The 27,886-nt window shown below is 40.8% G+C and overlaps 1 protein-coding gene and 1 non-coding gene across 3 annotated transcripts; both read left to right on the forward strand.

The window, feature by feature from the left end:
- Positions 1-3,650: 3,650 nt before the first annotated feature.
- Positions 3,651-3,736, forward strand: TRNAM-CAU. The gene is given in 2 exon segments: positions 3,651-3,688; positions 3,701-3,736. It is a non-coding gene; the product is annotated as a tRNA-Met (tRNA).
- Positions 3,737-4,041: 305 nt separating this feature from the next.
- Positions 4,042-24,341, forward strand: LOC122664640 (17.6 kDa class II heat shock protein-like). Of its 2 annotated transcripts, XM_043860552.1 has the most exons (4): positions 4,042-4,321; positions 4,426-4,716; positions 15,145-15,148; positions 24,331-24,341. In XM_043860552.1, exons 1-2 carry the CDS (start codon positions 4,127-4,129, stop codon positions 4,687-4,689), a joined length of 459 nt encoding a protein of 152 aa, XP_043716487.1. In that variant the 5' UTR covers positions 4,042-4,126; the 3' UTR covers positions 4,690-4,716; positions 15,145-15,148; positions 24,331-24,341. The 2 variants fall into 2 exon arrangements, with proteins under 2 accessions (XP_043716487.1, XP_043716486.1); XM_043860551.1 differs by lacking the exons at positions 15,145-15,148; positions 24,331-24,341 and adding an exon at positions 11,714-11,726.
- Positions 24,342-27,886: the final 3,545 nt, after the last annotated feature.

The raw sequence follows: 27,886 nt of genomic DNA on the forward strand, positions 1-27,886 counted from the left end.
CCCGGACAAACTTTCAAATATCATCACAGACGATGTCCCAGTGGCATTGGAAGAAAGCAGGGGGAAGGCCATCAGGCCCAGGGGATTTAACAGGGGCCATGGCAGATAAGGCAGCTTTATTCTCTACAACATCTGGGATTCTACACAGTAGCTCATTAGTATAATCATCAACAAAGGGGGAGATGGGTTGCAGCACAACATAGAGAGCATTATCATCCATAGCTTTTGATGAGAAAATAGCTTTATACTTCCTGTTTACCTCTTCCGTAATGTCTTTTTCGGACTAAGTCCAAGTTCCTGAATCAAGCTTCAATTGGAGAATTCGGTTTTGATGGCACCATTAGAGAGTTGAAGCATGAAAGTACTGGGTGTTTCGGTCACCATATTTTAGCCAGAGGTTCCTTGATTTTTTATGTCAGAAAATCTTTCTCTTTCAAGTTCAATTGCTAGAAGGTCTTGAACCTCTTTTTGGCACTCCTGATTAGTAGGAGAAGGGGGGGCAGTCTTGAAGCAACTCTAACTCTTTCTGTAAAGCTCCAATTTTTTGTTGAATGTTTCCAAAGGTTGTTTTGTTCCATTTGGAAAAGAAAGATTTCACATTTGATGTCTTTTGATGCAGAACTTCGCAGGCTCTTCCAACTGTTGGAACTGACCAGGCTTTTCTAGCAACCTCTTTGCATTGAGGATGTGTAAACCAAGCTGCCTCGAATCTGAAAGGCCGAACTCCAAAACTACAACCTCCGTTTGAATCCAACATTTTCGTAATTTATGGAAATACCTCGATTTAATAGTATGATCAATGGAAACTCGGAATTCCATCTAAAAGAACAATCAGGTGGTACTACTTTATTTTAATAGTTGAAGAAAAACCTCACCTGATGGAAGCTTTAAACTCCCAATATCCAAAAGGGAAATTATCAGTGCCACCCCTTGACGTTTGCCTATATTTTAAGACATATCCATTAACTATCATAATATCAACCATTACCCATTTTTTAACGATGTTAACATATAAAATTTCTTTGACCAATATACCATTTATACTAAAAAAATAAGAAACCTATTCTTAAACAAATTTCCTATTTTACCCTCTCCATCTCATCCTCTACCTCCACCTCAACTTCCACCCCCCCCCCCCTCATTTTCAGGCACCACGGCCCTGCTTTGCAACCCCCACTCCCACTCCCCACTACTCTCCCCCACCACCGACCGTCCCTACCAATCACTCCCATCCCTAAACTTCCACACTTGCAAGTCTATCGGTATTGAGAACAATAGGAGCAAAAACAGTAATGACCAGCAAGAACAAAACGGACTTTCTTAACATCATATTTTCTCTTGCTGCACCCGAAAGCAAAACCAGAAAACCACTTCCACGATTCTAGTTCCAGACCAGACAACTTTCTTAGAAGGTTTCTGCTTAGGCATTAATGAAAAAAGTAAGACTTTGAATTGATCTTCCATTCAAAACCAGAAACAAATATTAAAAAAATTTGTCATCACAGACTCGATAAAAATCCCATCTGGAAACATTGTATTATACAAATTAATAATAAACAAAAATGAAAGAAAAAGAATGTAATGCCTGGGCTTTGTTAAAGAAGACTTCGTTTTTGGCATGCATAAGAATCTCTGTTTCTCCTTCTTTGATAAGAAGCAGGGCGGCGATTGGCACTGCGGTTGTGGTAGTGGTGCTTATATCTCTCTCTCAGATCAAATCCAAAGAAAAAATTTTGTTTTCCTTTTTTCTTACTCTTCCTGACGCATCATGATTTTCTCCAACTACTGTTCCTCCGTCTTTCCTTTCCACCTATCCCCCTTTGAATCTTCCCATCCCTTTGCCTAATCAAAAATAATTTAACGCACTAAAAATGCCAGGGATAATAATATGGAAATTATAAATTGCTATATGGAAAGTGAGAGAAGAGGAAGGGGGCTCGCTGCTACAACTCAAGCTTGTGATCAATTGAGAGTGAGACTGGGAGAGAGAACTTGCCTCTGCAACTCGAGCTTGGTTGGAAAACTGAAGGATGTGCAATCCGATGTGAGGAAGATGGTCACCGGAGTAGGTCACAGTAGGTTGCAGTGGATTCTCCAAGGTTATCGGTGGTGTGACGAAGAAGAAGGGTTTGTGGGTGTTTTAATTAAAAGGGTAGATTAGGTACTTTGCCTACTAAGAAGGGTAGAATTATCTTTTAAAAAATATTAAATTGTTGACATCACCACTTAATAGTTTTTAACTATCGGTAGGGGGTCTGTGTGGAATTACTTTGGTAAAGCAGGGGGTGGCGTTGATATTATGGTAGTTAGTGGGTGTGCCTTAAAATATAGGCATACGACAAGGGGTGGCATTGATAATTTTCCTATCCAAAATGAAATTTGAAGTAACATATGATGGAAGCTGGAATAAAAGAACAAGAAGTAATGGCACGGTTTGAAACGGAAAAATTATCCTGATTGAAACAGGGATTAGAGTTAATGGGATTGTGCCATAGATGTTTCTTCTCCCTTCCTATTTCTTTTCTCCTCCCCCCAACCCCAACCCCAACCCCAACCCCAACCCCAAACTATGAATCAAGGTCGGTACTGTATTGGCCAAAAAGGAATGCATTTTCTGAATCTATGCTTGATATGAGCCGATACGGCTTGATATTGGTATCGGTATCAATGGTGCCATCAATACTGATATCCTATAACCTTTCCCCCCCACCCAAATTTTTATCTGCTGTTGTAACTGGAACGCTGCTGTGCGCATCGTGCGGCACAGCAACAACCATGTGTGCACAATGGGCCCCACTGTGCACACATGGCAGTTGCTGTGCCGCACAATGCGCACAGCAGCAGATAAAGGTCCCCCTCCCCCCCCCCCACCTCCACCTCCACCTCCACCTCCACCTCCACCTCCATCTCCATTTTAAGCAAACACAAAATTCTTCTCTTTGTTTTATGTTCTAAGATTGAAATACATTGTACACATGTATTGCATCAATAACATATCCATGCCTAAATATATAGCAAGGTGAATTTAGGCAGACTGAATTGGTTTCGAGGTGAATTTACATGAATCCGAAACCAAATCAATAAGGGAAAGTTTGGTTTCGGTCTGCTTTAGTTCGGGTTATTTCGATTTTCTCTTATTGGGTTGTTATTGGTTTGATATATATATATATATATATATTTTTAAATGGTTTTCAGTTTGGTATCGCTTTTATATTGGCTTGAGTTTGATTTTGGCCCGGTTTTTCATGTTCAATATGTCCGATTTTCAATCGGTTCCCTAATACTCCAAACTAAAGCAGGCCCATAAGAATCAAACTTTGATTCAATTTAGGCTTTTTCCATCAGGTTTAGTTGGTTTGAAAGGTTGGGTTTGGAGTTTGACACCATGAAGGGATGGGAGAGAGGGAGGGGGGAAATTATCCTCTCCAATTCTTTAAAGTGTGATAGTGCGATAGTACTAAGTGGAGATGTCGATACTTGACAGTTGCTGTATCCAACGGTCCATGTCAATGATATTGAACCGTTGGATGAGGGAGGGATGAGGGAGGAGGGAGAGATAGAGAGAGAGCGGTAGAATTACTGCCGTGGCAATTCAAACCTTACTTGCGGTTTACTGCAGTTCTTTTCTTATTCATACTAATCAATATAGAGGGGTGGTGGCGCAGTTGGCTAGCGCGTAGGTCTCATAGCTGTCTGAGTGATCCTGAGGTCGAGAGTTCGAGCCTCTCTCACCCCATTTATTTTTTTCCTTAATAAGAAATCTTATCAACAGTTAGATTGGCATTTGAGGGTGTTTAGATAAATTCCGTTACATCATGTTTATCCCAATTCAACTGTTCTCGAGCTTACAGCACCTGCATTTGCCACGTTTAGAGCTTTGCATTCTTTATAGTTCGGCAGTAGAGGATTTGGATTGTTCTTCATAGCTCGGGATATTTCTAGATACCACTGGATCAACAATGAAGCTTTTCTTCTCAAACCTTCTTCTCTATCCCTTCCTTCTACCCAACATCTACAGCTATAAGTGTCCCTTTTATCTCCCTTAATCTCCAATCAAAAAATTGAACAGAAGCTGATATCTTAAAGAGCATTTTGATCTCGTCGATAAGGTGTTCGTCGAAAGGTCATGGAATCACTAACCAAGGACATGCAGAGGGTGCTCAACTTCCCAGATCAGATGGAGAAGATGTTGCAACCGCCGACCCGTCGCTACGTCAAGAACGCCAAGGCCATCTTCCGCACACCCGCTGACATCTTCGAGCATCCCACTTACTACTCCTTCGTCCTCGACATGCCTGGCCTTGAAGTCAACAACATCAAGGTATGTATCTTATAATGTCTGCAATTGCTCGAAAACCATGGGATTGGGAAATGGGTAAGCAAGGGATTGATGGGTTTTGGGTTTGGATGGTGGTGGTGATGCAGGTGAAGGTAGAGAATGGGATTTTACATGTGGCAGGGAAGAAGAAGAAGAAGGCTACTGCAGCAGGGACAGAGGGCGAAGAGGTGAAGCCCATCAGAATTGAGAGGAGGAGAGCAAGGTATTTGAGGAAATTCACGCTGCCTCATGATGCACAGCAAGAGGATGTGAAAGCCACTTACAGGGATGGAGTGCTCATTGTGAATGTTGCGAAGAAGCCCATGGAAGAGACAGCTAAGCCCAAGACTGTTTCGATCCCTGTCTCTTAAAAAATTGGGTTACTTTTGAGAGAGATTGTGGGTATGTGGGTTTGTAAGATAATTGGTGTAATCAGTATCTTCCCTGTTTTCTGAAAGCATCCTAGTTTTGATGAAATGGTGGTTGTTCCAATAATTGACATCTATTACATGTGTCAAGATTGTGTTAGAATGGTGGTTGTTCAATATTTGACATCCATATTACACTTCTGTAGATGGGATCCCTTTATTAATATCTTCACCCTTTAGACAGTTTTCTTGAATCATGACTGTCTATCTCAGATCTTAATCCATAATGCGCTAGACACTTGTTCACTGTCTATTCATTTCGTTGCCTGCAAGCAAAGCGAAGTGGAGGAAATTGGAATCACTTTTGATTGTTTAATCTATTTAAAAACTTGGAAGGGGAAAAGGTTCTCTAGGCTGCCCACCTCTCTGTATCCTTCCGCCTCACATGAAGTATCCTTGTTGCCCTCGTTGGTAAGATAAAGTCAAACCTTATTGGTGTGTTATTTTACATTGTTTGCTCACATAATCTTCTCCCTCAAAACTTATATTATATTAGATAAGGGAAAAGAATGTTGTTTGGTCGCATGGTTCCTATGCCTAGACAAAGTAGTGTGCAAATTTACCATCTCATTCCGCCCCCATGCTGGTACATGGCACTACTCTATCAGACAGTGATCTCTTGCCCATTAGATAATTACATTTAGGAGATGATCGAACTTCCATTGGTGCGGCCCATTATATTACTGTATGCGGGTGGTGTGTCTATTCCTCTCTCAAATTGTTTTTTCGATAGGTTTTATTTTATCCTATTCTATGGGGGAGGGGAGATGTGAACAATGAGACTTGAACCCAAGACCTCCTAGTAGCAATGGGTTTCCATACACCACATGCTACCAATTGCGCTAGGCACTCTTCCCAAAAAAAAAATTGAAATACTTTGGATGTTTTATAATGGAAACAAAAAAAATCATTTTTAAATAAATAAGATTGTACATTAGAACATATATTGCTTTTTTTTTTTTTTTTTTTTTTTGGGATAAAGGAACATATATTCCTACTAGTCTTACTCAACCTCGCACGTCATACTATTATAAGCTACTAAAATACAATGCCTATGTTTCTTTTCTATACATATTGAGTTAAATCTAGATTTAAGTTTATAAATAGGGTAAAAGAACGCTAACCGATCACGTGGTTCCTATGCCCAAAGACAGGATCAGGTGAACTTAGTACTCAACACTTATTGAACTAAAAAATTTCATTCAATCAAATACTACTGCATATGCTCTTATTGGCCCCCATGCTTGTGTAGGCATTACATGATCAAATAGTAATCTCATGCCCATATAAATATCATACAATAACGGCAGCAACATCCATGGCCCCTCAGATTATCTGAATGACCATCATCCATCCTTCATCCAAGAAACCAACTCCACTATTTGTCAATACCTCCACATCATCCTTGTCATGCCCCATACCACCCCTTGGGAGGATTTAGGCAAGTGACCTAGATATCCTACGACATCCTCCAATCCCCAAGGATCTAGAAGCAGTACTTACACGTCACAAACCACACATTAAGGTTAAAAGATGATAAAAGGATATCAGAGTGCCATGGAAGATCGAACTACCCACAGATGATTTATACCATCGATATAAAATCCCAAATACCTATGTTATACCATATACATATCCATTTATGTTCAATAAGTACAATATCTTGGTAATTACACTTCTTGAAAGAAAGAAGCTTAAATATTAACAAAATCGTCGCTAAGTAACGAGATGAGGACGATCTACAACTCCATCGACAACTTCATCATCCATTGGCAAACCTGTACCTGCAAAATCAGCTAAAAGAGAATATACAAGAGTGTGAGCTCCACCGAGCCCATGAGAAAAACATATAATCATGCATGCATATGCAACCACAATCATATGAATCCTACATGAAAATGCAGTCTAGTTATTTATTAGCCACTTAACATCACAACTAGGGCAGGTTAGTGCTACTACAATCCCCAATACATGTATCTCTGGTGCGGGCTTTTAACCCCTTCCTGCGATACACCCATTGAGTTGTCGGAGAGGACCAGTCAGCTCCCGTATTCATATCCTAGGTCTGCCCGACTAGCCCTCTGTGATTAACCTGTGAGGTAACCATCCTTTTTTATTTTTCTCTTTTCTTTTTCTTTTCTTTTGTTTGGCTTATAGCCATAATTCACCTTTTCGGTGTTATAATATTTCTTTTCTTCCCAGCATATCGCTCGAGGTTATATGGTCGCTCTCACAGGCATCCAACACCTTAACCCCTGTTGGCAAGGGTGTGTAGCATGGGTGATGAAACTCTAACCCCATGTCTATATGGCATCGTATGAGTCGGGTGGTGTCAACCGCATCTCATTCTACGGGCTACCACAGGTCTCATTTCCAAGGCGACTATGGCATCTAGTCTAACAATCACAATCAGCATGGAATATTCAAGCAGAGTTGATCAACAGTTACACAGTATTGCATTGTATTTATAAGACTTGAATTAAACATGAATCATAGTGTTAATATTTATGTAAATTAGATTCTGCATATTATTCATGTTACACGTACATACACAATGACATTTCACTCACCTTGGTCTGGTTCTATAGGTTCAGTTGCTGTTACAGTTTCAGTCTATGTCTGGCAGTGGACCCCGAGCGCGGGATCAAATCCTAAAGTATTAAATCATAAATGTGTTATTTCATATTCAAACTGTTTTTAAATCTCCTAGTATTGGTCTAGGCTCACTGGTCTGACTTGGTGCTCAGTCTATCATCACTTGGAATTCTCTAGGCCTTGCACTGGGCTTTAGGCCTATGTCCTGGTGCATCATCCAGAGAATGTGGTCTAGGGTCAGTATGGTAATTACCACTATAGTACATGATTCTAGGTCACAACAATCTTACAACATAGTCCCCAGATCAGCAATGCTGCAGGACCAACACAGACAGGGTTTCTAAGCCCTACGGGGCCCACTTGGGTACCCAAGGTGTTCATAATTATGGACAGATGTGAGGAGGGGTATTTTGGTCATTTACCACCTCCTTACACTGTTTATAGTCCATAGGTGAAAACCCCAAAGTAAGATCTACAAAAATAACCTTTTTAATTCTCTGGGTGATGTGTGCATCACGCAGAGCCTGTTTAGAATGTGAACAGGCCCATTTTCGTGGGTTTTGCACCATAGGCAGTGCCTTGATCGACCCTACATGCATGTTAGGTCATTGTGGACCTCATGAGGGGTGGTTTGCAGTGGTCCCTTCGGATCTTGACCTGGGCCCACCAGTTGGCAGCCAAGAGCTGCCCAGGCAGCCCAGTAAATAGTAACCCAGCTGAGTTCTAGCTTCAGGCCATGATTTGGGCTATATGCAAGGGCAGATTTACATGTATAATCATGGTAGTAGGCTATCCTTACCAAGATCCAAGCAAGGGCTAGCCTGTATGCACAGATCCAAGCCCAAATTGCCAGATCTGGGTGCAATAAGGCAGTGCAGCCTGGCACAGGGATGGGTTTCGGTCTCAGGTGAACAACAGCAACCAAAATCACCCCAAAACGCTCAGATCCTCCATGCATCATGTTTGTATGTTGGATCTGAGGCAACTCATGGCAGCCCCCAGCTGTTCTGGGCTACCCATGGCCAGAAATGCTACCAAAACTCAAAGTTTCATGGAGAAGAACAGTAACAGCGGCATAATAGCAGGTATAAGTATAGTTTTATACCTGGACTGGGTTGAGGATGGCTGCTGGGGCTGAGTCTTGGAGGCAGGTACAGCTTCTCCTCCTTCTCTCTTCTTCTTTTCCCTTCTTTCTTCTTCCTCTCCTTCTCTTTTCTCTCTTTTCTCTCTTCTCTTCTCTCCTACGGTTTTAGTAGTGTCTAGAGGTTCTAAAACTGAGCTGGGGTCCTCTATTTATAGGACAGCCCCTCACTGAGGCCTGTTTGGCTGCTTAGGTCCCTTTTCAAAATGCATTTTTAGACTGATTCTCAGTCATTCTAGGCACTCTGGTGGGGTCCACAGGGGTCCAAGGGTATGTGGTGGTTCCTAAGACTCCCTTCAACTTATGGAGGGTGTCCATGGCCAGTATGGGTGGTCCCCATACATCTGTTGATTAAAATATCCATTTTTACCACTCTAGGTGATGTCTCTAGGTGATGTGTGCATCGCCCAGTGCATCACCCAGAGAATACAGCAAGGCTGTATCTCAGTGGGGCTTGCACAGGGGTTTAGCCCAGGGTCTAGGCCTTACACCTACACCTCACCCAGGGTAATTTGCACCTTTTTTCAGGTGTGGGCCCCACATTTATGAAGAGGAGAGAGAATACCTGGAGTCCAAGCTGTACATTATGCTGTGGGCTGTACAACTGCAAGGGTCTGCAATCTATCTTCTGACAGGTATGTAGGAGGACATCCTCGGGGGTTCTCCATTAAATTCAATCACTGGAATGATACTTCACAGTGTGCTTGGATGCCTTGTCAGGGGTTCCTGTCCTTCATTTAAATTCCCAGCCAGTCAGGGGCGGGTTTGACAATCCTAGCCTATATCTTTGGCATCCTGCAATACCAAAGTTCATAGAAGCCACAAAAAATTGGAATTATACAATCATTGATAACCACCCTACATCACCATTCTGAGGGTCCATCTCTCCATCGCAAATAATCAAATGTCGACCCATAGTAGACTATTCTTGATTTTTTTTTTGGGGGGAGTCAAATGGAAAGTTATGCATTAGAAATATAGTAATGATCAATTCAAAGTACATCCCAAAGAAAGTAAGGAGGCAATCCACCCATTTACAAAGTAATGAAATATGAAAAGAATTTCAAAAGCAGCTAAGATATGCACTGAAGATTTTGTAGATTGCACAACATGTATAATAATAATAATAATTGAATGAAAGTATAAAAGTAAGCTCCAAATGTCATTGTTTGAGTTAAAATAATACCGCAAGCGTACGGGTCAATCGTAGCTACGGGTCGAACACGAGGAGATATACGCCACTCTATTTAACTAACTTAAAAGTAATGCAAAGTGAACCAAATTAAAGTGTTAAATTAAACTAATTAAATTAATAAAAATTAATGCATCCTAACTCATAAGCATCTAACAAAATTAAGGGATTAAATTGGCGTCCTAACCCATGAGCATCTAACCTATCAGACTAATGCAAATTGAAAGCAATAAAAAACACAGCCACACATAATAACCACATAAAAAGGAATAAGGGAATAAAAGTGCATCCACAAACCACAACCATATAAAAAAAATAAAAGAAATAGAGGGAGAAGAAGAAGAAGATAGAGAGAGATAGAGGAAAGGGAGAATGAGATTAAGGGTTTAGAGAATGAGATACCTTGATGTGCTTGAATACTTAAATAAACTCACCATGGCTTCCTCTTCTAAATCTCCATGTCTTGTCATCAACATAGGAACTTAGACTAGGAAGCTCCTTATGAAATCAAAATTAAGAACTTAAAATCAAAACTAAGAACTTAAGCCAAAAATAGGAAAAGAAGAGAAAATTTCACTAAGTGAATGAAGTAAAAATTACACTAAAAAACTGAATTAAAATTGAACTAAAAACTGAACTAAAAAACTAACTAAAAAACTAACTTCTTACAACCCAAAGGGCAAGGGGTATTTATAGGGAGAAGAGAAGAGGGAAGTGTAGGAGAAATATTCCCTAAGAAAAAAGAATATTCTCTTCTCCTTCCTCTTTTACAATACCTTGAATCCTAAGAAAAAAAGGAAAAAAATAGAAAGAAGAAGAAGAGAAAATTGTTTACATAGAACTTCTATTTCTAGAAAAGTAAACTTCTAATTATAACAAGTGCTTCTTTTTCTTTGTAGATATCTTCTCCAAGCAATAAAATCAAAGCATCTTTGATTTTTCAACTTTCCATAGGTGAGAGAATATTTTTCAAAATAAGTCTATCCCAAGTAGAATTTCAGAAGTGCCCTTGAGAAGTTGGAGGAGAGAGAGAGTAAGGGTGATGACTAGGATTCCTTCAAGAATAAATAAAATACCCGTTCTGTCCTTCAGGAAACTTGGAGCATGGGGTGCTTATATAGGCCTCACCATTGTGTTCCTTGCGAAAAATCACCCAAAATAGACCTAAATTTCTTCCAATTTGGAGTTCGGGAGCCCAAGATATCTCAAGTTGAAGTTGGACTGTCTAGAGCCCTCCAAATGGAATCTTTCGGGTACAGGAAAGATAACTTCTGGTTATTGCGTTAAGGCCCCTAGAATCCAAACTTCTGCTTCATTTTGTCCCCGGCCGACTGTCAATAATTACAAATAAACCCTTACAGACCATTTTCGCGCGTCGTTACGAAAACGGCCGTAACTTCTTCGTTTCAACTCGGAATCAAGTGCCGTTTGAACTGTTAAGAAGCTGACTCGATGGGCTACGCATCCATACCATTAACACCTCTAAAGAGCTTAAAAACATTTTCTTAGCATCATCTCCTCCATTTTCACAAGAATTCACCTAAAACCTGAAAAGCACAAGAAAGCACCGAGTAACTCTGTCCAATGTGGTAAAATGTATGCTTTATGCCCTAAGATTTCACACATAAATGTGCTCATCAGTCATGCATAAGCGGTGAAATTTCCATGGTGGATTAGAAAGATGTCTTATCAAAAAAAAAAAAAAAGATTAGAAAGATGTCTTACTTATTTAATTAAATCTGCACAATCTGATTCCACCACCAAGTCATGAATCTCCAACTCCAAAGCAAGCAACAAGCCTAGTCGATCTCATGGCTACACATTCATAATAAAGGGCAGATCTTGGTATATCTTTGAGAGCAACACCTGTCAAGAAAAAACCTTGATCATCTCAGATGAGAGCACCAACAGTTGTTCCTTTAATGAATGCACCATCAGAATTTAGCTTGACATATCCTTGTATAAGAGATTCCCAGTGAGTAATTCCCTATCAGGGATTGATCATAGATGGATGTTTGTCACTGAAAGTGACAGCCAAGTCTTGCATCATTCTGTTGGTCAAAAGTAAAGTTTCTTGTGGGTTAGTAGAGATATTATTGAAAGCTTTTCTATTTCTTGTGTGGCATATTTCCAAGAGAGAATAGTATAAAATTGGGCTAGCTTTCTACAATCTCTCTTACAAAAACTAGGAACCTCAAACCAAGACCTAACCATGTACAAAAGTAAGGTAGGATATTGAAAGCCGAAGGCAATATGGATCCAAACCAAGCTAATTTAGCATGGTTGCATGACAAAAGGGCATGAGCAACAGTTTCTATTGGTTCATTACAACATGGGCAAGCAGGTTGGAAATTTAATTCCTCTGAACCAAGTTGGATTTAACAACCAAAGCATCATGACAGGCTCTCCAAACAAAAGATTTAATTTTTTTTTGGGGGGGGGGGGGAGATCATGACTCCAAATTGATTTCCATGTAAAGGAAGAAAGATACATGATAGTTATCATTGAAAAATATAATAGTCATACATCCATTTGGTAATAACAACCAATAAAGTCGAAGGGTTAGGTTAGGAAGCAGAAAAAACAAATTTATGTTGAGGGAAAGTCCTCACACACAAACTCCATCATCCATTGTGATGATATTAAGTTTTGATGATAAACCAAATTATATTAACTCTTGTTTGAGATGGATAGAATCCCTATACAAGAGCATGGCACCAATTGAGGGGGAGCTCAATTCAAGAGATTGATGATCAAAGCAATTGAAGCCATAGTCCAAGTTTTCAAGATATCAAAGAATCATGAAGTAAGAAGAACACATCATAAAAACAAAAGTGAAGCAATGGAGCTCAAGACTTGAAGTGTATTGAAGACTTAAATTTGTATTAATTTATTCATTTGTTCTTATGTCATAAATTGATGTAATGCACACACGCACACATGCATACATATAGAATGACCTTAGGAGGTTTATTTGAACTCATTCCATATGGCCAAGACCAGTAGAATCGTTCTAAGTCAGTCCAACAAAGGACTTAAACCTTTTCAGCAAAAATGCTGATTTGGCATACCGAATCTGGAAATGATAGACCTTTTCTATATACAATCTCATACATGATTTTTTTGAGAGCAAACGGCTTGCTCCGGATTAGATTTGGCATACCGAATCATGATCCAACATACCGAATCAGAAAATCTGACCATTGGATCACTGGCTATATCCCTATGTCATTTTGGTAATTTGGCATACCGAATTGGAATCGGTATACCTAATTAATGCTGTTTTTGAATCTGAACTCAAGAAAACTGCTCACTATTGGTTTGAGCTCTCAAGTCTATAAATAGGCTCTTTGCTTAAGCTTATAAGCCATCCATCACCATTACTAAGAGACAACATCATAAGCTCTATCATTCTAAGTATCATAGTTTCAAGTGAGTATGCATTGATCGCAAGCATTCATTGATCACAAGCTCACACATGTAAGCTCCTCCACCACATCAAGCTTCAAGCTTCAAAATTGGAAGGTAGCACATAGTTCTATTAAGGTTGAGGTAATACTTTTACTTATTAGTTATTTATGATTGGTTGAGTCCTCTTGCTCGAAATCAAGAGTTATTTAAAGTTCTCTTGCTCGAAATCAAGAGTTGTTTAAAGTCCTCTTGTTCGGAATAAAAAATTGTTTGAGTCCTCTTGCTCAGAATCAAGAGTTGTGTAAGAGTAAGAGTCCTCTTGCTCTCTATCAAGATTGTTTTAATTAGTGGAATTCTCTCTAAGTTAGAGAGGAATGGATGTAGGCATGATTTGGCCAAACCACTATAAAATCTTTGTGTTATTTGTGCAATTGTTTTAATTTGTATTAATAACTTATAATTCTGCAAAAAGATTTTATTATCTACTAGTTTCACTTATTCACCCCCTCACAATTAGTATTCTTTGCCAAAGTATTTTTAGGCCGAAGCCATTCACACGACATGTTATGTTTTGAACTGAGTCTTAATAAGACTTATTCTTTTTAAAACTCCATATGAACTATTTCATGATTGACTTCCCAAAGTAGACTATTTTAAAGTTTTTGGTTGTGCTTGTTTTATCTTAAACACAAAAGATAATTTAGAAAAATTTGAAGAAAAGGCCGATGATGGCATATTCCTAGGCTATTCCACAAATAGTCGAGCTTATAGAGTATTCAATAAGAGAACTCTTGTTGGAAGAGTCTATGAATATTAAATTTGATGAATCAATGGCTAAAGAAAAATATAAAGACTTAGACGAGGAAGATGAAGATGAAGATGAAGTACTTGAAATAAAGAAAAGAGTAGAAAACATCTCTCTACAAGAACTTAATGAACATGAACATCAACTTCCAAAGGAAATTAGATCCATCAAAGATCACTTTTTTGACCTTATTATTAGAGATTTAGAGAAAGGTATACAAACAAAAAGTAAAATTCAAAATGTTTGTTCAAATACAGCCTTTATCTCTACCATTGAGCCTAAAAATGTAAAAGAAGTTTTATTGGATAGTAATTGGATAATTGCTATGCAAGAAGAGCTCAATCAATTTGAAAGAAATCAAGTTTGAAAATTAGTACTAAGACCTATGAACAACAAAATAATTGGAACAAAATAGGTGTTTAGAAGCAAAACTGATGAAGATGGAAATACAACAAGAAATAAGGCTAGATTGGTTGCACAAGGCTATAACCAACAAGAAGGTATTGATTTTGATGAAACTTATGCACCTGTAGTTAGACTTGAATCCATTAGAATGTTACTTGCATTTGTATGCTATAAGAACTTTAAATTGCATCAAATGGATGTTAAAAGTGCATGTTTAAATGGTTTTATAAATGAAGAAGTGTATGTCATTCAATCTCCAGGGTTTGAAGATACCAAATATCCAAACCATGTCTATAAACTCAAGAAGGCATTGTATGACTTGAAACAAGCTCCAAAAGCTTGGTATGAAAGATTGAGTAAGTTTCTTCTTGAAAATGAATTTTCGATGGGGAAGATTGACATAACTTTATTTGTTAAAAAAAAAAACAATGATTTAATTATTGTTCATATTTATGTAGATGACATAATTTTTTGTTCTACAAATGAAGTGCTTTGTCATGAATTTAGTGAAACTATGAGAAATGAATTTGAAATGAGTCTAATGGAGAAATTGAACTACTTTCTAGTACTTCAAATTAGATAAACTCCTAATGAGATCTTCATTAGTCAAACTAAGTATCTTAAAGAACTTTTGAAAAAGTTTGACATTGTTGGACAAAAATTTGCTAGTACTCCTATGAGTACATCAGTTAAAATGTCCAAAGATAAAGATGGCACTCCTGTTGACCCTACAAAATATAGAGGTATGATAGGAAGTTTACTATACTTATCAGTTAGTAGACCAGACATAATGTTTAATGTCTGTGCTTGTGTTAGGTTTCAAGTCAAACCTATGCAATCTCATTTAAGTATTGTAAAGAGAATCTTCAAGAGGTGAAATTCGACTTGATTCTGTCGAGACCGAGAAGCAACTTGCCGACATTTTCACTAAACCCCTAAGTGAGGAAAGATTTAGCATGTTAAGAAGAGAATTGGGCATTTGTAACCCTTTTGAATAAATATATTTATCATAATACTCATAATCCATAAAATTTGTATTTGTTTCACCCCGCTTTTTGATAATGCCAAAGGGGGAGAGAAGATGGATGTAGTTATTTCGATTATGCAATGAATTTAAATTTATGTTTTTATGCAATTGATGTCATGTATTGAAACTATTTTTTTACAAATTGCACTATTATTGACTAGTATTTGTCATCATAAAAAAAAGGGAGATTGTTGAGGGAAAGCCCTCACATACAAACTCCATCATCCATTGTGATGATATCAAAGTTTTGATGATAACAAATAAACCAAATTATACTAACTCTTGTTTGATATGCATAGAATTCCTATACAAGAGCATGACACTAAGTGAAGGGGAGCACTCAATTCAAGAGATTGATGATCAAAGCAATTAAAGCCATAATCCAAGTTTTCAAGACATTAAAGAATCATGAAATAAGAAGAACACATCATAAAGACAAAAGCGAAGCAATAGAGCTTAAGACTTGAAGTGTATTGAAGACTTAAATTTGTATTAATTTATTAATTTGTTCTTAGGTCACAAATTGATGTAATGCATGCACGCACCCATGCATATATATAGAATGACGTTAGGAGGTTTATTTGAACCCATTCCATATGGCCAAGACAAATGGAATCACCCTAAGTCAATCCAACAAAGGACTTAAACCTTTTCAGCAAAAATGCTGATTCGACATACTGAATCAGAAAATGGTATACCGATTCTGTATACAATCTCAGACATGATTTTTTTGAGAGCAAACGGCCTGCTCCGGATTAGATTTGGCAAACCGAATCATGATCTAGTATTACCGAATCAGAAAATCTGACCGTTGGATCAACGGCTATATCCCTATGTGATTTTGGTAATTCGGCAAACCAAATTGGAATCGTTATACCGAATTAATGCTATTTTTGAATCTGAACTCAAAAAAACTGCTCACTATTTGTTTGAGCTTTCAAGTCTATAAATAGGATGTTTGCTCAAGCTCAAAAGCCATTATCTATCACCATTACTAAGAGACAACATCATAAGCTCTATCATTCTAAGTGTCATAGTCTCAAGTGAGCATACATTGATCGCAAGCTCTGATCACACTCAACTCAAACTCCTCCACCACATCAAGCTTCAAGTTTTAAAGTTGGAAGGTAGCTCACACTTCTACTAAGATTGAGGTTACACTTTTACTTAGTAGTTATTTATGATTGGTTGAGTCCGCTTGCTCAGAATCAGGAGTTGTTTAAAGTCCTTTTGCTCGGAATCAAGAGTTGTTGGAGTCATCTTGTTCGGAATCAAGAGTTGTGCAAGAGTCCTCTTGCTCTCTATCAAGATTGTTTTAATTAGTGAAATTCTCTCTAAGTTAGAGGGAATTGGATGTAGGCAGGATTTGGCCTAACCACTATAAAATCTTTGTGTTATTTGTGTAATTGTTTTAATTTGTATTAATAACTTATAATTCCGCAAAAGATTTTATTACCTACTAGTTTCACCTATTCACCCCCCTCTAGGTGAATTCACAATTTATTTCGAGTTAACCATATGAAATAAGAAGATATAGCAAAAATGGAAAGCATGATCTTACAATCAGCTTTAAAGTAAAGAGCACTACTACTAAATTAAGGATTTAACCAATAGAGCAATAAAAGGAGCTTTAAGAAACTTTGTGCGCATACCCAACGGTCCTGCAGTAAAGAGATGTTTAGCAAACTCCTAAGATAAAAATAGATGTCACTTTGTTTCCGCCTCTTTATTAAAATAGCCTACAACTCTCATCAACATCATTATGATTTGAGAGATCTTGGATTTTGAAGAAAATAAATCAATCCTGTGAGGTGATGATTTTGAAAATTTTCATTCTAGTATTGACTGATTTCAAAAAACAAAATTCACTTTCTTTCTCTTTATTTATGGAGGCATAGGACATGTTGCCAATGTATCTATTTTCACTTCTTTTTCTTTTTTGTCATAGGGATATTTATTTATTGGATCTTATCTTTATTTTTTTTTTCTTTTTAAATTGTATCGTATCTTTTCAATGCTAAAAAAAAAGTTACCAAATGGTCTTTACATAGCAAAATTTGCTGCATTCAAGTGGAGGTTTTTTTTTTTCCTGTTTTTTCATCATTTAGGGGGAAAATTGAGAGGTTTTCTTGATGAACTATAGGGATATCAGTGGTATCTTGTGATAGAATAAAAACATTCAAACAACGTAGATAATACACATAAGCATGCAAATCAATACAGAGATGAGTGTTTTAGACATATCCAGACCATGGTAGGAGAAGACTATTTGCACGAACACTCTTCTGTCTATGATGGCCATTGGTCTTGTCTACCTTCTTCTCTCTTCTCAACTCTAGGGTTTCTTAGTCATGTGTCAAACAGGTTAATACTAGGGGTGTCAATTCCAGGCCTGACCCAGTAGGCCATACCGAGCCCGCTCAGTTAAAGTCCAGCCCGGCCCCGCCCAACATGTTTAATAATCGAGCGGTCCTAGTGTGGGGTTCTAGCCCATCGGGAGCCCAACTGGACCAACCAATTCTAGGCCCGACCTAGTCCCCCCGATTATAGCCTCACCTAACCTAACCCTTGTAAACTTCCCCTCCCCTTCCCTCTCCCATTCAGATCATTGCATTTGGAATCTCTGGTAGAGATGGACCTTGACTCCCTACCCACTGAACACCCATAGAAAAATTATTTATGGTGGATGTATGGGAGCCCCACCCCTATTTTAGAGACCTTAGTATAAATTGTTCCGTGTTCGAGGCACCTTTCATGGACATCATCCCATTTAAAGATCTTATTATAAACTATAATATCAGAGATAAAACAATCAATTCATAGTATCAAAATGGAATTTATTTCAATTTAATGTCTTCAAACTATAATATCAGAAAGATCTAAATCCGTATCTATCTCTGTTTATGTGTTCCTTTTTGTTATGAACTTTTATTAATTTCATTTTATAATCCTTAAGCCCACTTAAAGCCTGTTTAAAGACCATTTAGATTTAAACAGGCCCATAGCTTGGTTAAGACCCGATTCTAGTACATATTATAGCCTGAGCTTGATCAACCCCGTCCAAGCCCAACCCAATTATCTAAACGGGTGGTCACATTACAGGCTTCAAGCTTGGTTAAGCCCGATTAGGCCTGACTGAGATCGACTGAGCCCGACCGGTTAATACCCCTAGTTAATACCCCTACAAGGAAATAAAATATCACCTTTCCCATTAAATGATATTAGAATCAGATTCACACATATGCATAAATATTCATACTAATTAAGGCGTGTCAAACAAAGCCCAATAACCCAATATAGAATCACTTTCCAGTATTAGACTTAACCAACTTTTTTTTTTTTGTAAGAGACTTTACAAACTTACTCCAATAATAGGCAACACTTCACTAACCCGGTTTTTTTTTTTTTTTGGTTACAGGAGGTATCCAGCCTTTGGCCGACTAAATCCCCAAGGGCTCATGTACGACGCAACACATACGAATCGGGAGATACTGGGGACCCCATGTTCACCAGGGAGTTTCCTCTTAGGCGGGTGGCCCCAAGGGGGAGGCTGAGTCGAACTCAGGACCTTCGGCTGCCTTTGGCCTCATCCCTTGCCAACTGTTCTGCCCCCTGGGGTTCACTAAACCGGTTTTATAAAACATAAGCAAGGACTATGCTAGCTCACCAGAAAAGAGAACCTCACAATCTCCCACTTGGGAAACATATGTCATTGGTTTTATATTTAAAACATTTTATTAAAAAATTTCTATGAATTAGACAATTAGAAGGTGACCACAAACAAGAAGTGTTGAATGGAGTATGCACCTTAAGCAAATGCTATGGTCCAATGAGACTACAAACAACCAACCATGCGGATCATCACATCTGAGAAAATATGGGATCAAAGACATCAAAGAGCTTGTACACTCACCAACTTAGGTTGCATAGTATAAAAGTATGGTATGGAAATCAAATGCAATAGTGATCCCAATTTCTAAATTGGTCTAGGCTTTAAACAAAATAAGCCCAGTGAGACAAAAATAAAAGATCTCATCAACAATAGGCGTCTTTTCAAAATACATTCACATACCCAAGGAAGCTCATTGGAACTGGATCGAAATGTCGTAAATCACTAGCATAAATCTTCAATCAATAAGGAGGCTCTACTAGTAAACAAATGTACATGTATCCTCAAAAGACATTAATTACAAAAGGAGGTAAATACACTATATAGCCTCAATTATCATAAGGAGGCAAATAACCAAGTGTGCACACATAATAAACAAATGGTCATAACAAGAATGATGAGTAGATATTATTGAGAATGAAATAAGATAAAATATAATAAGATTCACAAAGTCGATTGCAATGGATTACATCAATAAAAAAACTCACTTACAAAGAAACATTGAAACTTCTTTTATTGGGATTGGGTTAAAATGTCCTAAATCACTAGCACATATCCTCAATCCAAAAGAAGACTCTATTAGTACCAAATGTGTGTGTATCCTAAAAAGACATTAGTTACAAAAGGAGATAAATACACCACATAGTCTCAAATATCAGGAGAAGACAAATAACCAAGTATACGCAAATAGTAAACAAAAGGCCATAACAACAATAATGCGTAGATATTCTTGAGAATGAAATAAGATAAAATATAATAAAACTCACTAAGTCAATTGCAATTGATTACATTAATTAAAAAAAATACATTAAAACTTCCTTTATTGGAAAAAGTTTCCAAAATACCATTTCCTTCTCATCCTACCAATCATCATTACTCTCCCCTTCTTTTTCTATCCAAAAAAAAATTTCTCAAAAAAAAATTTCTCACCCTTTTTTTTCTTTGTTGGCGAGAAAATCTCTTTTTCTTATTGAATCTCTCAAGGTGTCAAATAATTTGGAACCTTATTCGTATTCCCTCTTAATCTAACACTAATTTTTTCTTAGTAAAAGCAAAACTTGTCATTTCACATGCAGACTTGAAAAACATGCAAGACAATAACAACTTTATAAAAAAAAATGAAAGGGAAAAGAATACTACTTGATCGCATGGTTCTTATGCCTAGACATAGGTAGACGCAAAATAGCCACCCTAGCTACCCTGTGGAAAGGTGGAAATCTCGGATCCACATCCTCTACTTCCAAATATTGTACTTCCATCCTATTTCCATGAGCTCCCACTGTGCCACCTGACCTGACATGCATCTAATGGTTGAGATTAAAAAAATTCAAAATTTTTTGAAAACCTCATGACATCCTCTTTGAACCACTTTAGACCCTAAAACATACCCACCCACCGGTTCAGCTCATCAACCCAAACCCATTTCACTCAAACTAACCCAAACCTCTCATCTACCTAGGGTTTCAGATCGTTTAGAAAATTCCCAAATCCAAAACCATCGCTCCCTTCTTCTCTACTTCCAACAGAACTGTCGACGATACATCGGCTTAGAGGGCAGAGAGGTTCGATGATCAGAGGGGTTCATTGTAAGTAAGATGTTCAGAGGGGTTCGATGTAAGAGAGAGAGTAAATGGGGAGTAATACCTGAATCTGTTTTGTGATTCAATCTGAGCTGTTACGTCTCAATTTCCATGATCAATTGCTCCTAAAAAACCAAAATTAGATTTTAATTGTCAACAGTAGCATATAACTTTCCAAATGTTGGACCCCATGCTTATATGCAGAATTGCAGAAATTAGGGACAATGAGGAGATCCATTTAGAAGTTGTTCTTACACTTTCCTCACTGATGCCAATAGAAAAGAAAAGAGATTTACTACTGATGAACCCCAAATAAAGCTAATCAATCAGAGACCGCCATGTGGCGGGACCAGGCAAGGCAGGGTGACCACCCCCATTTGGGCGAACTCCCCTTTGGTGCACTCCCCCACCTGGGCGAACTCCCCCTTGGGCGAGTTCCCCAAGTTGGGCGAACTCCCCTTGGGAGAGTTCCCCTTAGGCGAGCTCCCCTTGGGCGAACTCCCCTGTGCACGTGGACAAATGCACGCTGAAACACCGCGAACAAGATCAGAGCACCCCGTCTCCAACTGCAGGACGTATACTATCTCCAGGACTCTAGGCCACCACCTATCGAGTCACGTAGTCTGAACGGACTCATATACTGGGAACCCCATCTACCCGTAGATGAGGTCTATCCGACAAGGATGCCAAGTCTACCATGACACTACTTCTTACAGGAAGACAACTACCAAGTCTATCAAGGACACTACGTCTCTCAGGAAGACGACCTATCAAGGAGGAACCCTGCTACTCAGCGACTCTATTACCTATGAAGGACACTCTACATCAACTGGGACTCTCTACACCGCCATGCTCTACTATTAAAGGTAAGGTACACAGCCCCTCCCCAGCAAAAAAAAAAAAAAAAAAAAAAAAAAAAAAAAAAAAAAAAAAAAAAAAAAAAAAAAAAAAAAAAAAAAAAAAAAAAAAAAAAAAAAAAAAAAAAAAAAAAAAAAAAAAAAAAAAAAAAAAAAAAAGCACCATTCCTTCGGTGCCTAGGACCCAATGGAGCCTAATATGCCCTGGCAGAGGTACATGAAGGGATATGCGAAAGCCACATGGGAGGAAGACACCTAGCCTATAAAATCCTCCGTCAGGGGCTCTACTGGCCGAGAATGCAAGAGGAAGCCATCCAGTACATCAAGACCTACAAGCAATGTCAGTTGTTCGCCCCAATACCCCATCTACCCACCACCAAGCTAAAATTGATCCTCAACCCAATTCCCTTTGCCATGTGGGGGATTGACATCTTAGGGGACTTCACAGTAGTGTCAGGTAACCGCAAGTACTTGGTGGTCGCCATAGACTACTTCACCAAGTGGGTGGAAGCCAAGCCATTAGCCAAGATCATAGAAAATGAAATGGAGAAGTTCGTCCATGACGACATCATCTACAGGTTCGGCATGCCCAAGATTATAGTCTCTGACAATGGGAAGTAGTTCAACAACCCCAAGTTCACAGCCTTCTGTCAGAGCTACAACATTGACTATCGGCCTGTCTCGGTAACCTACCCACAGGCTAATGGTCAGGTGGAGGTGACCAATGGAATGTTGCTGGATGGAATAAAGAAAAGGTTAGAAGGAGCCAAAGGGAAATGGGTCGAGGAACTACTAAGTGTTCTATGGGCATATCGTACCACAGTAAGGACATCCACAGGGGAAAGCCCATTTCGCTTAGCATATGGCACAGAAGCATTGGCACCGGTGGAAGTCCTAGCCATGTCTCACAGGGTACTGCACTTCAATGAAAGAACATATACAAATGGACTGTGCGTAAACCTGGACTTCCTGGACGAGGTACGTGAGAAGGTGTTGCTGAGGAATGTGGCATATCAGCAACGAACAGCCAAGTACTATAACGCCAAGGTGTGAGAACGATTATTCAACCAAGGAGACTTAGTCCTAAGAAGGGCAAGTGCGTCACAGCCAAGGAAGGAAGGAAAACTATCAGCCAACTAGGAAGGACCTTACATAGTTTTCAAGCAGATACGTCCAGGGACATACCGCTTGAAAACTCTGGGAGGGCAAGAAGGTAGACCATACCTGGAACTCGGAACACTTGAAGAAATACTATCAGTAGAAGTCACAGCAGTAGCACCGCCAAGGCCCATTGGCCACCAAGGTCCATTGACCACTAGGGCGCATCGCCGCTAAGGCCCGTTGGCCACCAAGGTCCGCTGACCACTAGGGCGCATCGCCGCCAAGGTCCATTGGCCACCAAGGTCTGTTGACCACCAGGGCGCATCGCCGCCAACGCCCGTTGGCCACCAAGGTCCGTTGACCACCAGGGCACATCATCGCCAAGGCCCGTTGGGCACCAAGGTCCATTGACCACCAGGGCGCATCGCCATCAAGGCCCCGTTGGCCACCAAGGTCCGTTGACCACCAGGGCGCATCGTTGCGAAGGTCTGTTGGCCCCCAAGGTCCGCTGACCACTAGGGCGCGTCGCCGCCAAGGCCGTTGGCCACCAAGGTCCATTGACCACCAGGGCGCATCGCCGCCAAGGCCCGTTGGCCACCAAGGTCCGTTGACCACCAGGGAGCATCGTTGCCAAGGCCCGTTGGCCACCAAGGTCCGTTGACCACCAGGACGCATCGCCCCCAAGGCCCGTTGGCCACCAAGGTCCGTTGACCACCAAGGCGCAAAGCCACCAAGCCTGTGGGCTACTAAGGTTCGCTGATCACTAAGACTTGATGCCCCTAAAGGCTACAGACCACCAGGGGTTGCGAAAAAAAAAGGGACTTATTGAAGCAATGACGATCACATAAGTACTACATCCATACCAAAGGAAGAAAAAATCAAATACTACAATCCGAAGAAGAAGTAAACACCACAATCCAAGAGTTCAAATCCAAAGGTTTAACATCCAGAAAACACATCTAAGATCAGGGAGCATCTGAAGGAGGAGCGGCATCCAACCCAATAGGGGACATCATGTCAGCCTCAGCAGAGCGCGACACTCTCCTCTGGTAGAGCCACGCCCTCCTCGGTCGCCACAACACCCTCCTCAGGTGAAGCACAAACCCCAGCAGCAGTCTCAGGGAGCAGTGTGGTGACCTCTGGAAACTCCGAGAAATCATAACCTTGGGTCTTCTCCAGAATGTGAGCCTCCAAGTCCCTAACGCCTGCGTCATAGATCTCCTGGTTGTACTTATAAAAGTAGACAGTAATCTCAGGAGATCGCTGATACGCCGATACTGCACGCTCCCCTGCCTCAGACAGCTCCGCCTCGTGACTCTGCCTCAAGGAGCGAAGCTCCTCCTCCAAAGCCCGGACTCTAGACAAACTCTGAGTAGCCATCGCAGTAGCCACCCTGAGCTCCTCCGAGGCACTCCTCTTGTGAGCCACAGCCTCCTCCTGAGCGGCCTTATGACCCTGAAGCTCCCTCTCCATACTCTACATCGCGCGCTTTCGCTGGACCTCACGAAAAACATGACCCTTTAGACGGAGCACCGCCTCTGTGATCCGGTGTTAGACTTGCAACCAACATGGCAGTCAAAGGACATTCACAAGCACAAAAGAAGCAATGACACAAAAAGTAAAGACAAAGAAGAATGACTCATAGAAGCTAGGTCATGATAAAGGCTCTGTGATAGGAAGGCATCACTAAATCCTTGAACAACAGAACGCTAGGTAGGAAGCCTCCCCATATCTAGCCACTCCTGACATGCGCCACGACTAGCCAATGTTGCTCCCTCCTAAAGATCCCAAGGAAGCACCAAAGGGGAGGAGGTCGGAGGGGCTACAGTAGCATCAATAGAAGAAGGAGTCACCCCTTTTCCCTTAGAGGGGGGTGAAACAACAGATCTAGACACGGAGGCTGGAGGAGATGTCCGAGGAAGAAGCATGCGTGGCCCAGTCCTCGCCGCACCAGAGGGATCAGGACCACTTTTCTGCTTGGTCCCAACCACTGCGGAAGGAGAAGAAGTAGGAGCAGACGAAGTCGCACAACCAACCCCAGGGGGGTCAACCTGAGTACCCCTCTTCCGTAGATCCGAGAGGAAGACGCAAAGGTCTGGTCAAAGATCCACTACACTACAACATACAATCAAGAAACATGAAACAAGTCAGACGACAAGAACACAGAAGAGGAGTACATAAACAAATACCAAAGGAGCCGAACATCTTACCCGGACTCAACTTCTAAAGGCATAAGAGGGCCTCTGAATCCAACTCACGGACGTCGAACGGGTCGCATCCCTGACACCGCTGGAGAGATTCTTACTCAAAGTCACTCAACTCGAGGAGAAGGTTCACACTCTTAACATCAATGGTCTCCCAAGTAGACCGTAGTGCGCATCGAGGGACCAAGGCAAAAAAGAAGCGATCCCTCCACATCTTCACCGAATGGGTGATCCCCACAAGAGGATCAACGGAAGCAAGGGACCCCTTAGGAAGGTGACGTGCGAAGTGATAGCATCCGCCTTCCCCCTTCTTCAACATATAGAAATATGAGAACAGGGGGACGGTAGCGGCACGCCCCAACCAGGCAAAGAATACATAAAAGCCCAGAACCACCCGCCAAGAGTTGGGCAACACCTACCTAGGGGTAAGGTGATAATGCTCCAACACCAACTCCACAAAGCGGGGGATGGGGAAGCGAAGGCCATGAACGAAAGAAATATAGTAGAGGCAGACCTCATCCGCCCGGTGAGAATAGGCACGGTCATCAGACCCTGGGGCACGAAGCACGACATCAGATGGTATATGGAATTTCCAACGGAGTGACACCAAGTCAGAGGGGGTCACGATGCTAAGAGTATGGGCCGACTTACTCCCTGGATCCCCAGCGGAAGAGGAGGCCTTGGAAGCCCTAATACGACCCCTACGAGGGGTATCCCTAGAAACCTCTTCCTCCTCATCACTAGCGACAAGGGGAGACAATGGAAGGGAAGCATCCGTAGAAGAGAACGACCTCGAAGAGGACTCTCAGGAATGGGACCCAACCACAACTGTGGCAGGGTCGGAATGACTAGATGAAGACATGGACATACAACAAAAGCAAGTTGGCTACTTACTTAGAGCGACGACCTCCCAAAGTCAAGCAACCAACCAACAAACAAGAGGATGTCACATCACCCTTTGCCACCAAAGGACAAACACCTTGTGGGCAACAAAAATTGAAGGCCAAAAGCAAAGCAAAGGTGGAGATTCAAAAAGCAAGAGAGAGAAAAAGAGAAAAGCAAGAGAAGAGAAAAAATGAAAAGAAGGAAGAAGGCAAGGGTATATAACTACAAGACAAAAAAACAAAGGTGAAAGAGGAGAAGTTTGAACCCTCAACCTCTCCCTCCTCAAATAATTTACAAGAAGGACGCCGATGAGAAGATTATTCACCAAGAACCCCTTGAGGGGTATACAAGCTTAAGAAATACTCTCTTGATGAACCCCAAATAAAGCTGACCAATCGGAGACCGCCACATGGCGGGACCAGGCAAGGCAGGGTGAACACCCCCATTTGGGCGAACTCCCCTTGGGTGAGCTCCCCCACCTGGGCGAACTCCTCCTTGGGCAAGTTCCCCCCACTTGAGCGAACTCCCCTTGGGCGAGTTCCCCTTGGGCGAGCTCCCCTTGGGCGAACTCCCCTGAGCGAGCTCCCCTTTTTGGCGCAGACCCTGTGCAAGTGGACAGACGCATGCTGAAATACTGCGAACAAGATCAGAGCACCCCGCCTCCAACTGCAGGATGTACACTATCTCCAGGACTCTAGGCCACCGCCTATCAAGTCACGTAGTCTGAACGGACTCATATACTGGGAACCCCATCTACCCATAGATGAGGTCTATCCGCCAAGGATGCCAAGTCTACCATGACACTACTTCTTATTGGAAGACAACTACCAAGTCTATCAATGACACTACGTCTCTCAGGAAGACGACCTATCAAGGAGGAACCCTGCTACTCAGGGACTCTATCACCTACGAAGGACACTCTACATCAACTGGAACTCTCCACACCGCCATGCTCTACTATAAAAGGCAAGGTACACAACTCCATCAGGGGACAAAAAAACTCATCTTGAATTCTATTCACTCATCTGTTTGCTCAGAGAGATCTAACTTAGGCATCGGAGAGTCCTAGGCCGGAACCACACCGGTTCTCCTTTGCCACCTAGGGTCTTTTGCAGGTTACGGTACTCGAAGGACCGCTGAGCGATTTCTTGACACAACAACTGCCATTTTCCATTCCTGTTAAAACTTTAATCTACAAAATCCACTTTCTCAATGGAAATTTTTGGCACCAAAACTAGTTCTCTGTATATGAAAGCAGAGGAGGAGAGAAAAAAAAATAAAAAAAGAAAAGATGAAAAGGGGATCGTTAATCTTCTTGGAGGCACCTTAGATCTTATATACTGTCTCACTGCTCCATTTCTTCCACAACTCCCCCTTTTCCTCTCCCTCTCTAATGATTTTTGCAACTAAGAACCTTCAACCACAAACCCACAAACTTCACTTCAAAACCCAAAAAAGCTTAATTTCTTCAAATCCTTTAACTATTTGGTTCCCACGATAGAAACCCAGAAGTTTTATTTTTAATCTATGGGGTCTTCTATTTTTTCTTCCAACTTTTAATGAGCTGGGTCCCCTCAATTCAACCTCAAAACTCTAAGTTTAAGCTTTTGGGTATACACCCAACATCTGAGCCGGTGTATCGTTCGGCAGTTTTGGTGGAAGTAGAGAAGACGGAAGAAGGGAAGGTCTGTTCGATGGAGAGGTTGGGACGTTGGGTTCTCAAATGTGTTGATGGGTTTGGTTTGGGTGAGTTTGAACCGATGGGTGGGTTTGTTTTGGGGTCTAAAGTGGTTCAAACAGATGTCATGAGGGTTTCAAAAAATTTTGAATTATTTTAATCTCAACCGTTAGATGCATGTCAAGCCAAGTGGCACATTGGAGCTCATGGAAGTAGGATAGAAGTACAAGCTTTGGAAGTAGATGATGTGGATCCGGAAATCTCACCACCCATGATGCTTGCACACATGCTCCCATTGGTCTCATGCTGATGCAGGGGCCACGTGATTAGGTAGCATTCTACCCAAACAATGATACAACGATAAGTCAAC

Source organism: Telopea speciosissima, chromosome 6, assembly GCF_018873765.1.
Source record: "Telopea speciosissima isolate NSW1024214 ecotype Mountain lineage chromosome 6, Tspe_v1, whole genome shotgun sequence".
Classification (NCBI taxonomy): domain Eukaryota; kingdom Viridiplantae; phylum Streptophyta; class Magnoliopsida; order Proteales; family Proteaceae; genus Telopea; species Telopea speciosissima.